We start from the raw sequence: 17713 nt of genomic DNA, 5'->3' as shown, positions 1-17713 counted from the left end.
CTACCAAGCTGTGGTCCCCGCATCTGCAACGAAACCTCGGTCTCTCATTTCACCAATAAGTTGCACCGCCCTTGATTCATCCCTGTGCCGGAGAAAACCTCGGATAATAACATTATAAGACCATTCATTTGGAAGACATCCATCCTCTTCCATCTTTCGGAAAGCTTCCAGTGCTTCATCTAATAATCATTCTTTACAAAGTCCATTTATTATTGTATTGTCTATCTGAACATCACGCTGCAACCCTTGGACAAAGAGTTCTGAAAACGGTTTCCTTGCAGCTTTAAGATTCCTGGATTTGCACATGGCATCAACCAAGATGCAATACATCACCAGATTAGGCTTCATGTAAGTACTTTGCATTGCTCTAAAGATTCTGAATGCCTTACGAAGATACCTTAGTTTGCAAAAGCCATCAATTAATATTGAGTAGGTACATAAATCTAGGAGGTTGCCATTAGTGTGCATATTCTTGTTAAGCTCTTGTGCTTCCCTGAGCTTGCCTAATTGGCAAAAGCCATGAATAAGATTATTGTAACTAACAATGTTCGGAGTTAAGCCTTTATGAATCATTTCATTAAAAAGCTGCTTCGCTTCATCTATCCTTTCGGCCTTACATTAATATCCATTAATTAAGATGTTATAACTAAAAACATCAGGTTTACAACCCTTGGTTATCATGAAACCAAAAAGCTTTCTAGCTTCAACAACTTCCATGCATCCACAAGGAATGTCCATAAATCAATGAATTGTAAGTCACGACGTCTAGCTCCACACTCATTTCAGTCATTGCTTTTAACACACCTTGAGCCTCTGAAACCTTGCCTTCTTTACAAAATGTATCAACTAGCACATTGAAGGTGACAATATCTGGCATGATATTCAAACTCGTCATTTCATTTAGAATTGACAAAGCCTCCTTCCATTGGCTGCAATTGCATAAGCCGTGGATCAAAGAGTTGTAGCTGATAACCGTTGGGGAAATGCCTTTAGCCTTCATATAAGAGAAGATATCCAAAGCCTCGTTCATTCGCCTGTCTTTGCCAAGACTGTTAATTATCGTATTGTATGTAACCACGTCTGGCTGGCAGCCTGCCTCTTCCATTTTCTTAAGCAATCCAGCAGCCGCAGCAGTTTCCCCAATCTTACATAAGCCATTGATAATCGTATTATATGTGTGAACATCAGGTCGACACCCTCTAGCCACCGTGTCATCAAATAATTCCACGGCTTGGGAAAATTTACCCACTTTACAGAGCCCATTGATTAAGGTGGTAAATGGGACAACATCGGGTTGAAGACCAAGTTTAATGACTTTGGCCAAGACAGAGAAGCCGAGATCAACATGTTGCAGCTTGCAGAAGCAGTTAATCAAGATATTAAGCGCATAAGTATTAGGAGAGAGCCCAGCTAATTCCATTTGTTTGGAAAGAGAAATCACGGCATCGTAATACTGTCTCATTTTGACGATTGCAGACAATAATTTAGTGAATTGGATGATACAAGGCAGGAGTTTCCTGTGAAGCATGTGGTTGAAAGAAGCAAGGGCATCGTCAATGTTTCTAAAAGAAGGAGAAGCATCATCATTTTGGTGTTTATATCTACTGCTACTGCTAGAAGAAGAAATGGAGTTGGAGTGGCTGCTAGACAGCAGAGATGGAAGAATCATACCCGTTATTTTCATTTGGCATCGCTGAAAATGGGACTCAATAAAAAAAGGGTTCTGAACCTCGTCTCACTGCAGCCGCCATCATCATTATCGACCTTCCTCCGTGTTTTTGGTGAAAATTCTTTGCAACAAATATGGAAGATTGAAGAAAGGTTGACACGTGATAGCTGGGTTTCCATGGAAAAGGAAACGTTGACACGTGTCGATGCCCCCCTTAAACGCTGGCGTCTTGAAGAAGAAGAAACAGCAAATTTATCGCTAATACAGTCCAGTCCCCTGTCCAGTCCAGATTTGCTTTCAAATCTATTCATTTTCGAATTTGATTTTTTTTTTAGTGTCTATAAATTGTCTTTCATGTGAAGATCTTAAATATTTTTGTTTTTTTAAATTATTTTAATATATTTATAAGTAAAAAAAACTTCAAAACATAACATTTACTATATTTTTAAAATTCTCATACTATGAAGCTATTAATTTAGTAATTAGAGGCCACTCAGAAAATAATTTTTTTTCTTTTTCAAATTAAATCCCTGGTAGTTTAAGTTATTTTCATTTAAAAAATTACTAAGTTACAAATCCTATCTATTACACTATAAATTTACAAAACACCGTTAGAAAGAAGGAAATTGTTGCACACTTGTAATTATCTAGTTTAAAGAGTGTTTGTTTGTGAAATGTATTATATGATATATCTCATAAAAATACATGTTTGTTCATGCCACATATTTTTAAACAAACACAAACTTAAAATCAAGATGATAGACAACCCAACTAACCTCTATTTTTCTAAAATGGGTTCGGCCTATGTGCAGTATTTTTCTAAAATGGGTTCGGCCTATGTGCAGCCCATGTAACCTGGCTACTAGTCTAGCTTATTGACTAAGTTGCTAGCATCTTTGCAAAACATGAATTATTTCAAGTTCTGCATGTTAATGTTAATAGTGAATTAAAGGAAGCTAGGAAGGAGCTTTCCTGGTTAAGGGAGGGCGTTGTTACGATGTTGTGGTGGTCAATGGTGGAGGCATTAGTGGCTCATGGTGCAGCTAGTGACAACAGTTGACATTGGTGGAACCAAGAGAAGAGAAAGAAAGCTTGTGGGGTTGCAAGAAGAGAATGGTGGAGATGATGGTGTTTTATGGTGTTTTTTGGGTTCTTTTTTGTTGGTGTGAACAATGAGTTATTATAGGGTATGATAGGGGTGATACATGGCTAGAATATAGGATGGAAGGTTGTATTATGGGTAGTTTAGGGGGGTGATTTATTTCTAGTTTTGTAAGGGAAGGTTTGTCTTCTTTTTTTTTTTTAAAAAAAAAAAAAAGGTGTGGAGGGTGTTTTTTCTTCAGTTTTTTCTCCTCTCTTTTTGCATGAAATCCACTTCTATTTATAGGGGTGAGAGAAGAGCATGAGAGGTCTTGTGAGCATGGTTTGTGATCATTGATTCGCTTGGGAAGAATCCTATCCAATGGCCATAAACAATAACCTAGTCTTGCAAAACCAGGTTGTAAGGATGATTGGGTTAGGGGACTAGGCCACTTTTTCATTGACTTTTTGGGTAACAAATTTGTGGTTTTCAAGTTGAGGGTGTACTACATTATCAAGTCATAAGGGTGACATGTTTCTTTTCTTATATGGTGAAGGTATAATAGAGGAAGAGGCTGAAAAAGATGGCATCAAAGCTGCCAGTTTCGGGTTTATTAGGGAAGGTGATGAACAATAACCCTAAAATACGTTGTTTTGGTCAAAATGCACCATTTCATTTAAATGAAACAATGTAATTTTGGCATTTATGGTAAAATTAGGTTTTAAACTTCCTCTTTTAATTCCAGCCCTCAAACTTTCAATTATTTAAGTAAGTCTTCATTCGAATTTTGATTCTAAAAATTTGTTAAATTTCACCCCTACCAAGTTTAAAAGCACCCCTTGATTTTAGCTCGTTTTTCATGTTAGTCCTTAGTCTTTGATATTTTTATTTTTCTCCTCAATTGACCTTCAAAATTCTATTTTTTTCGATTTCACCTCTGTTTTCAACCAAATTTGGCCCTTGAATATATGCGCCTTTTGTGAAAAGATCCTTAGTCTTGAATTTCTTTAATTTAACCCTTAATTGACCCCTCAAATTTTTATTGTTATTGCAATTGTATCCCTAGTTTCACCCAATGGAGCTTAAAAAAAATTAAATTTGGCCCTTTAAAATTTCAATCTTCTCAATTAAGCCCAAATGATCTTTCCAAATGTATTTTTTCACTAATTAAGCCCCAAATAAAATTAATTTGACCATTTAAAAGTCTAATTAAATCCTTACACTTAATTAAATATTTTAATTTGACCCAAATTAATTCTTAAACTTAATTAAACCTTTAAATGGGTCCATGATTAAATCAAATTGGCATATTCAAAGTCTAATCAGGTCCTCAAAAAACTTAACTTTTATGTAAATTTTATCCAATGACCTTAAATTTACATTGTCTTTCAATCTTGGGTACAATAAGGTATAATTGGGCTTCTAATTCGGTCTAAAATCCCAGTTTAGTTCCTTCATATGTCTGCAACCCTTCTTAGCTTGCTTTTTCTAAGTTACCTATATTTTTTCATTTTTATATTTTTTTTTTTTTTACTTTTTTTTTTTATCTAATTTTTTTGAAATAAAAAGATAACTTGTTTTAGGGGGAACCCAAATCTAGGTTATGACAGTTGTCCCCTCTTTACAATGCTTATGATAGAAAGTCTTGTAAGAGACTTTAGATAGTAAACTTGTGAAGAAAAAAAGATGAGAGGTTATGGATTCACCAGATCAATAAATGGTCAATCCTTCAAAAAGTGTTAGAAGTGAGGGTTTGAAAGCATACTTAGAAAGAAAATGAATATGGCTAGAAATTTCATTATCCGATATATGAGGGCTACAAAATACACTTGAAAGGAAAGAGATATGGCTAGAAAATGTATTATTCAGTATGTGAGGGGTAGAAAACATTCTTGAAAGGTAAAAGATAGGGTTAGAAAGCGTATTATTTGATTAATAAGGGTTATAAAGTGCACTCAAAGAAAAATAGATAGGGCTAAAAAGCACAATATATAGTATGAGCGGGCTTGAAAGCGTACTTGACAGAAAAGAAATAGAGTTAAAAAGCATACTATTTGATGGATGAGGGCTACAAAACATATTTAAAAGAAAAATGGATATAGCTAGAAAGCGTACTTGAAAGGTGTTAAAAATATGTTATTGCCAAAAACTTTGCTGATTTTCAAATAGCGAGAGTCTTGCTGGAAAAGTTCAAGTCCATCAATGATTCTTTCCTTAGACTCCCTATAAAGATCAAAATGCAATGTATTGTGATTAATATGCATGTATTATATAGGTCCCCTTTCTTCATGGACTTTTTTTTTTCAAAACTTTGATCCTCGTAGCAAGCTTTCATGGTTTTTTTTTTTTTTTTTTTTGCTTTTGTTTACCCAAACCACAACTTGTGATCTTGATATTTTAAAAGGGACAATCTTAGATGATATCGGCATACCTCATTATTTGAAAACATTTATCTAAAAAATCATCAGCTTTGCTTTCCATTTTTTGTTTTCTTAGAAGAGGAATCATTAAGCCAACCCTACCGTGTTTCTTGAGTTCCCCCCAATCTAATCATGCCCCCAAGCATTGTATACTGTTTTTTTTCTACCAGAGTTTTCATAAGGATGATGTCATATGGAAGAGTGTTTGGTTTTTTACATGAGGTTGCTTTCATAGGAAATTTTTAGAATTTTAAAGCAATTTATATTCATTATTTTTTGCATGAATTTGGTATGTATTTGCCTTTATATTAATTTCTGATTGTAATGGTTATCCATAAATTTAACATGGGATAAATGAATCATTAGCCCCATCATTACTTAGGGTGTGTTTAGTATTTGCGGTTGCTGTTTGTGGGTTTTAAAAAAGTTGTTTTATAAAAAGTACTTTTAGTTGAGGTTAGTTTGAAAAAATATATGTTTGGTTTAAAATTGTGGTTGAAATTGAGGTTGAACAAAAAATATTTTAATGTGTTTGGTTAAAAAAAAATACTTTTTAAATTGAGGTTATAAAATAATTTAAAAATACTTTTAATTTAAATATTGTAAATTTAACTACTATTATTACATCATTGAAATAAATAATATTGATATCAATTTTTTTTTTATTATTCCATTAAACTATATGCAATGTCATCACATACGAAATCTATCCAACAATAACTATATTTTTCATGGTTTCTTAAGCACGCAACAACAAAAACTGAATTTTTTGTTACGTCATCAAGCGATCTCCTTCTAATTTTTTGAATAAAACACAATTAAAATTAAAATTAAAATTAAAATTTTTTTTAACTAGGTCGGACACGGCAAGAATATAATTGGAATTGTGATCAAATTCCACAAATGCTACATCATCATGCTATATATCCTTCTAATTTATGTAGTGTTATTAAATAATATTAAATACTAGTTTTTCAACTAAAACTCAATTTTTTTTTTAAAAAAAAATTTACAATTTCATTACGTACAAAATTCATTCAACAAAAACTACAGTTTTCATGATTTTTTGAGCATGCAATAAATTTAGGTAAAATATTATCAGGAATAAAATTGAGATTACAGTACGAGTAAATTTAATTCACCTTAAACTAATTTTTTAAAAAAAACAAAAAAAAAATATTGTTCACGTTCACATGAATAGTGCGAGTGAAATCACTGGTTTTTTTTAATTACACTGGTTTTTTAGAAAAAAAATAAACTTTTCCTGGTTTTTCAAAATTAAAAAAAAAAAACTTTGATTTAAATTTAGTGAACAGTGCGAGTGAATTAAAATTCACTTGCACTATACAGTGGAGCTTTTTTCCTTCACAAATGCTACTTCTCCAAAACCTCCGTTTCATTTTAAATTTGAGTGGGCCTACTAGTGAAAAACTTTTTTTTTCCTTACCAAACGAAAATATGTGTGGTTGCGGGTGAACCTCACCCGCAGCCACGTTACCAAACGACCTTTTAAGCATGTTGGCCTAGGAATAACAAAATTGTTTATTGTGTAATTTGACTTTATCATATTTAAAATTATCAAAAACAATATCATAAAGGTTTTCTTGAATTCTTTTCATGTAATAATAACTTTTATTATTTGTAACGCTAACCTAGAAAAAATAAATTATACAATAGTTGTTCAAGGATATAGAAAAACAAATAATAAGAATTAGGAAAAATTACTCTTACAATCCTATAGTTATTTTCTTACTTTATCTTTATTATTTTCATAGTTTTTAAACTCGATTCACGACCCAAATTCTAAGTTGCGACTGGGTCATTGGATCGCTCAAGTTATTTTTTTTAAAAAATCAAAATGATGTCGTTTTAGTAATAAAAAAAATCAAAGGTTTGCAATTGAATTTTTTACCGAGTCAGCCAGGTTTTTTCTTCCCTTGTTTTTTTTTTCAACCCAACCTGTTCCAGCTTCGGGTCGATCCGTCGGGCCTGGCAGGGTTTCAAAATTTATGATTATTTTGAAAATTACACTTTAAATAAACTTTATAAAATTGATAACACTTTACATCACTTAAACAAAAGTCAACAAAAAAAAATAATTATTTATTAAAATTACCATTATATTTCATTTAATGACTAAAAAGATTTATATAAAATATTACAATTTTATTCATTAAATTAAAAAAATCATAATCATCATTATAATTATTAAACTCAGATCGAGAATTAACTCAACCAAAAAATCAGGTCATACTAGTTGACCGAGCAACCCAAGAAAATCAATTCGATTCAAATCCATACAGGGCAAATCCAGGAAGTGAAATCACCTTTCTTTAACCAACACATCAACTCTTTATTTCCAGTGGCAAGATCCCACAGGTTTCCTTTATGTCTTATTTTACGCGTTTAGTTTCTTTATCTCCCGCTTCGTCTTCTCCTCCCTCTCTCTCACTCTCTGTTTCATTTTCAGTTCTCTGCCAATCTCATCTCTGTAAGTCCCAGTCTATCTTTCACCAAAGCTTTTTCTTGTTCTTCCCTTTTGATTTGCTAAAGCCAAACCCTTTTCCTTTTTGTTTTCTCTGTGAAAAATGGTGAAAGATTATCCACTTCATCAGTGATATAGAGGGATTCGTGTTTTTCTATCTGTAAATCCAATTTTCAAGAAATAAACACAGTTTTTTTCGGGTTCTTGTATCATAACTTGGACTAAAAAAACTGTTTGTAATCATCACTTGCAATCCTACCACCATTGCAACAACTCCTCTCCTTCACGCCACATCAAAACCACCAAAACAACCATCACCTTCACTAGTAACCCTGATCAACACAACAACCCCAATAACATGTTAATTAGTATTTTCAATTGAGAAAATTAACATGAACCCTGAACCCAGATTTAATAAGACCATGAAAAAATTGAAACCAATAGTTCATCACACTCTAGATTATCAAGAACAAAGAAAACCCTAAGTTGGTTGATAAAAACACTTCCCTGATGAGCCTTTTCCTCTTTTTTTGTTTTCTTTTTGTTTTTTTTTCCAGGAGGAAGTACTTGAATCTACCAATGAGGAGAGAGAAGAAATGAAAGATTAAAAATGATGCCAGAGCAAATTAAGAAAGATTACCAGAGTCTCGAATTGCACCTCTTCAAAACTATGTATAAGCAATCTACAAATTCGACAATAATATAATATAATATAAATGAGGATATTATGGTTATTTTCATTCAATTTGAAAATTATGTCAACCCATGATATATATAAAATGTAATTTTTAAAAGAATAAAGTTAAAGTAAAAAATAAACCTAACAATGAGATAATGAGGGTAATTTTTCCTAAGAATTATCAATACGCAACTTCTCATTGTTTGTCACTAAAAGAAATGATAATAAAAATATAAAAAATGATAATTTATTTGACACACATGGTATTTTATTATATTTTTACTTTATGTGGTGTGAGAACTTGAGTTGGTGTTTGGGCTCATTTTATATATAATTAATTTAAAATAGGTTGAAGAATTATTAATCATCATTATCCTTTCAGGTCTAATGTTTTTATTTTTAAAGTAAGGATTAGATCATGTTAGCAAAACTAGGTCTAAGTCATTGTTTTAGGTTTTTGGTAGTCTTTTATCTTATGATAATTATATATAATAGTTTAGGTTAATTTTTTAGCATGTAAATACAATATATATATATATATATATATATATATTTTATATTTATCATAACAAGTAAATAAGACGCAATATATCTTATGTAAAATGTCTTAGAATGATTTTTTTTTTTTTTTTGACATAACCAATTTCTTACCTAAAATATCTAAACACCAATTAGGGTTCTAATTACCATAAAGTAGGTGGCGATTTAATTTTTCTTAACTCTACCCCTTCTATTACACTTAGTTCACTGAGATGTCCTATACATATATTTTTTAATTCATGGTGTTAGACAAAAACATCATTTTTCTATTCTTTAGTTAAAAAGTTTTGAGAAATAAAAAAGATAACCATAATATTAGTGATACGAATCAAGTTAGGTCCGAATTTGATATAAAATAACTGCTGACCAATTTTGTAAGATTGAGAATATTTCTCAAATTGTATATCAAAACAAACTAAAATTTTATAGGAAGATACTAGACATATAGAAATATATTTTGGTAAATTTTAAGGTTAAATGAAGTTTGGGAACATATTATGTTAGATAGTTGAAGTTATTAGACAAATCTTGTCAAATTAGACTTTTATGTGCTGCTTAGGAGATACCTTGAGCTATATGTAAGAGTTTGCTTCTATTCAAGCTAGGTTGAAAACTAAACATCTCAAGCATTATAACCATATATGATAGACTCAGTAATTCATCTAGGTGAGAGAGAACGACGTATTTGAAGTCAAGACTGGAAATTTACCAAAAATATGCAAAAATTAGAGATTCAGTTACATGGAGGAATTTTAGCATGAAAATTTTATTTTTATTATCCTATTTTATTTATTAATTTAGTGTTGAATAATTATTTTTAATTTGAGTTTGTTCTGGCCTATTAGACATTGTTTAGGAGTTTATTTCATTGTTAAGCTTATGTTAGTTAATTACTACTTTAAACCAATTAACTTGTAACTCAAAAGGAGTTCATTAAGGTTAGTTAGAGGAAACTATATTATGTTTTTTTTAGCTATAAATTTTAGCAGCAAATTGGAGAATAAACATTAATTTTTCTTCTTTTTTTTGTATGTGGCAAAATAACATTTCCTTGTATAGATAAAGATCATACACTGATTTATAAAAAATTAAATGATTTTGTGATGTCATTCATATATTTAAGGTTTTTAGATACAAAGTTATTTTTTAGTTCAAGTTTTTTTCTAATATTTTTGATTTTTAGGTACAAGGTTACCTCTATATCATTATTCTATTAAATTTAATTTTCAGTTTTTTTGAACTATTATCTATTTTATTGAAGGTTGCTTTATTATGTGATCAAAAAATTTTCACTGGCTAATATCTTTATATACTTGTATGTTAATAGAACTTCATAATGTAACCGATTTTTTTTAATTGATTTCAAATTGACTCAAACTCATCTATGCATACATAACCTACCTATATATGAGAATTAATGAGTTTTATTTGTGGAATAAATTATTGAAAAGATTAGTTGTTATATTAAAAACTACCTTATACTACTAATGTTGTCAATTATTTTTTTAAATAGAAAATTGTATTTTTTTTTAAAGAACATAAAAACAATGATTTATTTATACTGTATTTAATATAATAAAATTATCATTCTTTTCAAAAAAAAAAAAAAAAAACTAGATATAAAAAACAAAAACAACAAATAACACAACCACACCATGAACAAACATTACGGTGGAGGGAGCCCTCGTGGTTGACCCAATTAAAAAAACCCGAAAAAGGAAAAATAATTCCTCATCGGTGCCTTCTCCCAAGAGCCTCAAAGGAGGAGAAACCCTCACCAGCTTCTTAGTTTCAGACATGAATAAAATTAGAAAACCTTTTGGATTCATATCATAAATGACACTATGTTTTAACCTTGATTTTCTTGACAAGGAACCACCATTACAAACCCCTTCTTATTTTCTGATTTATAGTTTCCTACGGACATCTTATTTTTTCTTTTTACTAACCGATCAACAATGTCGAAACAATCACCAAGAATCATCCAAGGTCTTCTCAAACACCACTACAATCATGTTTCTACTTCCAAGCCCTCACCTTTAACCACTCCTTCTCTTGCCTCTAGAATTTCTTCCACTTTTACCAGACCTTACTCAAATGCATCCTCAAATTTCACTCCTTTAAACTCTCAAATCCCATGTTTTACTTCAAAACCCACTTCTTCTAATCTGGGTTTATCTCAGTTTCTCTCCTGTACAAAACCCAATTCTTCATTTTCTAAAAATGGGAGTTTTTTCTATGGGGTGAGGCAGTTTTCTTTCAAAGGTTCTTCGGATTTGGGGAAAAGGGTTGATGGGAATTTTGCAAAAAAGCTTCTTGAGAAGCCGGCCACTGCTGTTACTTCTGCTTTCTCGAGGTACCGTGAAGCTTTAGGGTTGCAAATTGATGCCTTTTTAAAGAGGAATTCCTTGTTTTTGTTCGGGGCAGGAGGAGTGATAATTTGTGCTTTGCTTTGGAGGATTATGTTTGGCATTGCTAATACTTTTGTTAGTCTATCTGAAGGCATGGCGAAGTATGGGTTTCTCGCCCTTTCATCTGCCATCGTTGCCTTTTCTGTGAGTTCTTTCTCTAATCATTTTACTGTGTTTTGTTATTTCTATTTGTGCAACGGAATTATTTTTGATTATAAGTGAATGATGTCTCCTTTTGGATTATTGATGTGCGAACTAACTATAAAATTTATCTTGACTTTACGATTTTCCAAAATGTGATGAGCGGTTCACATGCGTTAAGTTGTGGAATAGATAGATTTTTCTTTGGAGTACAAGCATGAGATGGGTTCTCCTGTTATTGTTATGGCAGTGCCTCTACCAACATTCTATGTTTGAACATGTTTTTGTGGATAACATAGCTTGTTATAGGTGGTGCCTTTTTTTACTTCAAAGACGTGGAGTGTTGTTTAAACACGAATCAATGATAATTGTGGCAAAAGCACAGTCAATTTACTTTGCTTTCACTAAAAGGAAGTGAGTTACTAGAAGTTATCGCACCTCAAGTTTAGATGCAGTGATCAGGTGATGATTAAAGCTCGTGAGAATGAGACTCTAATCTTTTGATCAGTCTGTCATACATTGAATATTCAAATTAATATCTTGACTATAATTGTTTCTACTGCTTATCAATACTGGCTGAGTCAAGTTTTTGAGTTTTGATGTCGAAGCTTAGCTATCTGTTCCAACTTAGGGGCATATAGTGTTTAAAACTTTAGGTTCGTAGAAAATAAGAGTCAAGATTTGAAACTGTCTAATCCTACTTAAGTGTCTCTGTGGGAGTGTTTAAGTTGAGTTGCATAGGAAATTCTAGTCTTGGGCAATGAGCTAACTAGATGACCACATAAATGTTTTATTTATGTAGCAAAGGCTAAATGGTTATGCCTTTTGGTCAGTTTTCTCTTATTGCTGTTGAGGTTTGATTGTTTCCATCCAGTTTAAGTCTCCTACATTGTGGTTTCTTCTTCCATATTTTTCTTGCCTTTTTGCCTGCCCTGTCCTGTCCATGTCACCCATAGGAGAGAGTAACAATTGGGATTTTTCTTTCACATTTCAAATGTGACAGAATAGTGACTACAAAAACCATGGCTTGGATCTTGTTCACAAGGTTTTATACTTGGTGACACGTATGAGAATAGGGAGGAAATGAGAAAACAGAAATTGATGGCGACACTGAAAGGAAGGACACTTGAATTGATAAAATTTGTTTAAAAGCATAGCATGTCAACCATAGAAGAATCCTTCGATAGACTTAATTGCCTAGACTTCTAATTCCTTGGTACTCTCACACATTTTACTTTTCATTGTGTATGCTGACATGCCTTGCACATGGCACCCATATAGTCATTCTGTTTTATTTATTATTGAGGATGGATTGTTGAATACATGGTTAAAGTTTTTTTAAAACATAACTATGCTGGTAAAAAGTAGTACTTTAAGAACAAATATCCAAAATTAATGTTGTGTATGTAAACAATTTAAATAACTAAATCATTTTTCATACATGATTAATTCTAATATTAACATCAACATAAATCTATTTAATATTAATATCCACATTATACACGTGAAATAAATCAGTTAGTGAGAAAATTCAAATGCTATATTGTCAAAAAAACATAATGTTGTTTTCTTGTTAATTAATATGCTAAATAAATTTGCAGTGCAACAATTCAAGTTAGAAGCTTGGAATTTTTTTTTACTACTATATTTCATGAAGAATATTGCTTAAATTAAAATTTTCATTATGCTTGTTATATAATTAAATCTATTTCATTGTTTTTGAGTGAATAAAGTATTTTGGGATTTCATGCTTTGAAAATTTATTATAATAATGAGTGTTCAAATAATATTAAGTTTCATAGCAAATTGCAAAAGAGAAAAAAATATAGTTGGAATGTTTGAAGGTGCAAAAAATTAAAATAATTAGTCAATGTCTTCTAATGCCCTTATACAGAGGTACACGGTATTATTTGTATATTTGGTATCATTAACAATCTGATGGACAGTAGATTATAATAATGGGAAAACAGGATTTGTCAGGCTATAGAGATAAGCCAGAAGAGAAACAGACCTCACATAAATCCTGCTAACACCCTGATCCACACAAGTCCCTTATTGAGTAAGAATGAGATTTGTAGCATGACATGTTAGAAAAATTGAAAGTAGTAACAAATTGATAGAATTAGACACCAATAATATGAAAGTAAAGCAACCATTATAAGAAGATTATGAATTCATGATCATATCAGATACTCTTACATGTATGATTCAAGATTAGAAACAGCATGCTCAAATTATAACAATTCAAATTGAGAAAAGAGCATAGATAAATATATAACCAGTTTAACAATATATATATATATATATATATATAAGTAAGTTGATAACAAAGATCAATACCAATGTTAGTCAGTTCTGATTTTTTCAATTTACAAGAAAGATAATATTGTTGTTTTTATAAGCGTTTAGAATTATAAGTAGTAAAACAATAGGATTCTTTGTATTGTAAATAGTATTAGAATTGGAAAATAGAAAAAGAACTCATATCTCTTAAGAATAAAATAAATAATTAACATGTAGCTCTTAATTAGTATTAATATTGGAAATGAAATCTAAAGTTAGGATGCTATGATTTAGGACATTTAATAATACAACTAAAACATGTATAAATAATAATAATTATTTGAAAAAAACAATAATAAAGAGCACAATAAAATAAAATAAAATAAAGAGGGGCATTGCCTCAAAAGCTTACCCCAACCCCTAACCCAAACTCTGCCTTTATATATAGTATTGATAGATGGATTAAGTGAGGTTCTGAGACCAGGTACTTCAAAACTTCTAATCCAGTCACATTAGATGACTTTAGGTGAGCTAACACCATTTTTTCTAGTCAAATATATACCCCCCCAAGAAACAACCATTAACGTAAAGAGATGCTTCTCAAATAAGATTGCAGTAGTGACCCTGTTGATCACTGAATTGCACTACTTACAGGTGATTAGCCCACCCCGAATTCTAACAGCTGGCACCAGGGATATGATTGCTTATTTCCCTCACTGTTTTTGATGTAACTAAGTTGCAGCATCATTGTTTCCAATGTAGCTTCCCCAGAACTAGCAGCTGGCATTCTCCTAGAATGCAGATTCTGCTAGTGTTCATGTTTCAAACCTAAAGCTTATGCTATATATAAAACAAGTTGGAAGTCATCATTATGGGTTGATCAAAATTGAAAGGTGCATCCTTAATCAGAAGTCCTTGAGTCTTTCTATTTATGGATTTTCCATATATTTAAAAGTACAGATTCTGTTGCAGTTTATCCCCAAACTATTGTTGGTTTTGTCTATGTACCATAAGCAAGGATCAACTTACATGTTAACATTTGTGTGTTTTGTGTATCTATGTCACTGCTAAAGGGCCTGTATATCCGCTCAAGAATTACAATCAATCCTGATAAAGTTTATAGAATGGCCATGACAAAGCTGAACACCTCAGCTGGGATTCTTGAGGTTATGGGTGCTCCTCTCACAGGAACAGTATTAAGAGCCTATGTGATGTCAGGAGGTGGACTTATTCTAAAGAACTTTAAGCCAACTGTTAGGAGCAAGCGGTGTTTTCTCATCTTCCCAATACAAGGTTCTGAGAGAAAAGGTCTAGTCAGTGTTGAAGTTAAGAAGAAGAAAGGCCAGGTATGCTCGCTTTCTTTGTTTTGAACATCTGAATGCTCGCTTTCTTTGTTTTGAGCATCTGATCAGGCAATAGAACGTTTTTAAGAAATGAAAAATTGGAATCTATGATTATGATTCTTTGGGTCTTTTGCTACTCATAAATCATAAATTGAGCTTCTCTTAAGTGCAGCAAATTGATTGCCACCCGTGTTGCTGTTGCATTAAACAGTAAATGAAGTTTTCGAACCACGTGAGTATCTGTGCAAGAGAGAGGGAAAGGGGGTTGTGGTTGGGAGGATTGTTGCATTAATTCATATTTGCATATTTCTATCAATTTAGAAGTTAGAAACTGTTATTGGCAGCAGCTTCTTATATGTATTATCCTGGAGCTCTGTGCACAAGTAATCCCAGAGCTATCACTTATATGTATATATATGTGTGTGTGAGAAAATTTACATATTGATAAGGGTAAATGAAGAACTTAACCCTTCTTATTCAAAAAACTGTTTTAAATTTCTGTGCAGTATGATATGAGGTTATTGGCTGTTGACATCCCCATGGCATCTGGACCTGATCAGCGATTATTTCTGATTGGAGACGAAGAAGAATACAAGGTTGGTGGTGGTTTGATATCTGAGCTGAGAGATCCTGTGGTGAAAGCAATGGCAGCAAGCAAGGAATTTGATGATCTTGATCAAATCGAGGAAGAGAAGGATGCCGAGAGGGAACTTCAGGAAGCTGAAAGAAAGCACCGTGAGGAAATTGAAAAGCTTGAAAAAGGTGGCTCCTAGTGCCTGTTTAGTAAATTGATGTTCGTTTCCCTTCCATTCATTCCTTTGTTTTTCATTTCCATGGATTTTTTTTGCTTAATGGAGGCCCATGGCTTGATGTACGGGCATCATGACTAGTATGACAGTTTGTGCAAAGTTTTCCTGAACTGCTAACGAGTCATCTTCAGAAATCTCAACAGTTTTCGTACTATTGAAGTTGAGATGGCCCGTAGGAGGCAATAAAAGCATACAACTGAGGCAGCCTTTCACACAGAAGGCATTTTTTCTGACATGGATCAGTTTCCTTGCCTTGCTTGCCAATTTACTCTGGAAATCTCTTGTAGCAATAATTTATGATTTTTCTTTGATGCTCTAAAATCATTCTAAGATAATCTGCTTTGGTTTATAGATTTAGACCTGGATTGCAATGGTTTCAGTACTGGAGACTAGATATCCATGTTGCCTGTGCATTTTAAGTTACATGCACGGTGTACTTTTCTGTTTGTTAATTTAGTACTCCAGACTGATCTTGTTATAAAGCCTGTTGCATGCTAGGTTGTTTCTCTTGATCCAGAAGCTGCCACTGGACCCTTGTTAATTTTGCAGTCTTGTTTAGAAGTCACAAGTTCTGTGAAAGGTCTGCTTGTCAGCTAATTCATGGGATGGTTGATGTTTATCACAAACATCTGGGGTGCAGTTGCTGATGCCTGATAGGTAATTATGACAACCACTGCATGATAACTGAACATCTGCAGTTTTGACATCTCTGGAATTTTTAAGCACATGAAAGCTTCCGCACAAGTTCAAGACATCTAGCTTTTACACAATTTGCAACTTCACTGGTTATGGGCTCTAGTAGAGGAGCATTTTTCTAACTTTTAATGCGTCTTCATTAAAGTCCATTCCTTTCCTCTACGATGTTTATATCCGCAACACAGAAGGTCCCCTATGTTTGTGGTTGCCGTTGCCATGACGTGAGTGAGGGAGGGAGGTAGGATTCATGACTTGATGCTTGCACCCAACTACCAAGGACCTTCTGCGGAACCTGATTTCCTCATTTGGTCCCATTGTGGATTCGTGTCTCTCAAGAACTGGATAAAACAGGACCTGTTTGTTTCAGCTATGGTCAGTCCGCGTAATTACTCGAGTCTTGTTCTCGTCTAAGTGGTTGGAAAATGACACCCAACTAGCAAAGACAACACGGTTTATTAAATTCCCAGCGGTCTATCTGTTTCAGCATAAAACCTTGTTGGGCTCTTTTCAAGGCAGGATTTTATAATAAAGGAAACGGACCCCCTCCCCTTCCCATTGTCAGGAAAAGAAGGCAAGGACCCACCCTACCATGTGAGCTCCAGTTTGTAGGTTGGATGTTGAGCATGGAGTCAAAACAAGTCATAACTCTCCATGCTTAAAATCATCATTCCTTTTTCCAGAAAATTTTCAAATTCATCATAATGTATTTGGAACCACAGGAAAGAAGTCATTATTATCGTTATTATTATGCCAATACATTGTAAGCTAATGGCAAACAAATACGCTCTAAACGCTTTCATAAAGGGTGACAAATTAAGAGCTCATGCTTAATTATTCATCATCTTCTGTCTGCTGGATTTCCCCTTGCCTGTACGTGTCAAAAAGAGGAGAGAGAGAGAGAGAGAGAAGAAAGAAATCTAGTGTTAGCTATCCCTTAGTAAGCTCAAGGCAGTTTTGAATTCTTTCCCTCTGTCAAATATGATGGAAGTCTCATCATAGATTTTGACTAACATTCGTTGCCATAATTGAGTTTGTTGTCCAACACAGGTAAAACCTCATGGCAAGAAAATGACATTGCAACAAACTCCCAGCTTACTGCCTATCCTACTGTCTTCACCATACTAGAACAAGATTACTTTTTAATTATGCTAGAGTA

The 17713-nt window shown here is 32.7% G+C and overlaps 1 protein-coding gene and 1 pseudogene across 3 annotated transcripts; one reads left to right on the top strand and one right to left on the bottom strand.

Moving 5' to 3' along the window:
* On the bottom strand, positions 1-1944 carry LOC118034403 (uncharacterized; annotated as a pseudogene).
* An 8584-nt stretch (positions 1945-10528) lies between these two features.
* Positions 10529-17506, top strand: LOC118034401 (uncharacterized). 3 transcript variants are annotated; one of them, XM_073406799.1, is made up of 4 exons: positions 10529-11429; positions 14783-15055; positions 15559-15814; positions 16345-17506. In XM_073406799.1, the coding sequence occupies exons 1-4, from the start codon at positions 10833-10835 to the stop codon at positions 16371-16373; spliced, it is 1155 nt and encodes a 384-aa protein (XP_073262900.1). In that variant the 5' UTR covers positions 10529-10832; the 3' UTR covers positions 16374-17506. The 3 variants fall into 3 exon arrangements, with proteins under 3 accessions (XP_073262900.1, XP_073262901.1, XP_073262899.1); XM_073406800.1 differs by having other exon boundaries at positions 16360-17505; XM_073406798.1 differs by lacking the exon at positions 16345-17506 and adding an exon at positions 15910-16212.
* Positions 17507-17713: the final 207 nt, after the last annotated feature.

This window comes from Populus alba, chromosome 19, assembly GCF_005239225.2.
Source record: "Populus alba chromosome 19, ASM523922v2, whole genome shotgun sequence".
Taxonomy (NCBI): domain Eukaryota; kingdom Viridiplantae; phylum Streptophyta; class Magnoliopsida; order Malpighiales; family Salicaceae; genus Populus; species Populus alba.
Note: the sequence above shows the minus strand (reverse complement) of the source record. Positions and strands in the feature narration are given on the sequence as shown.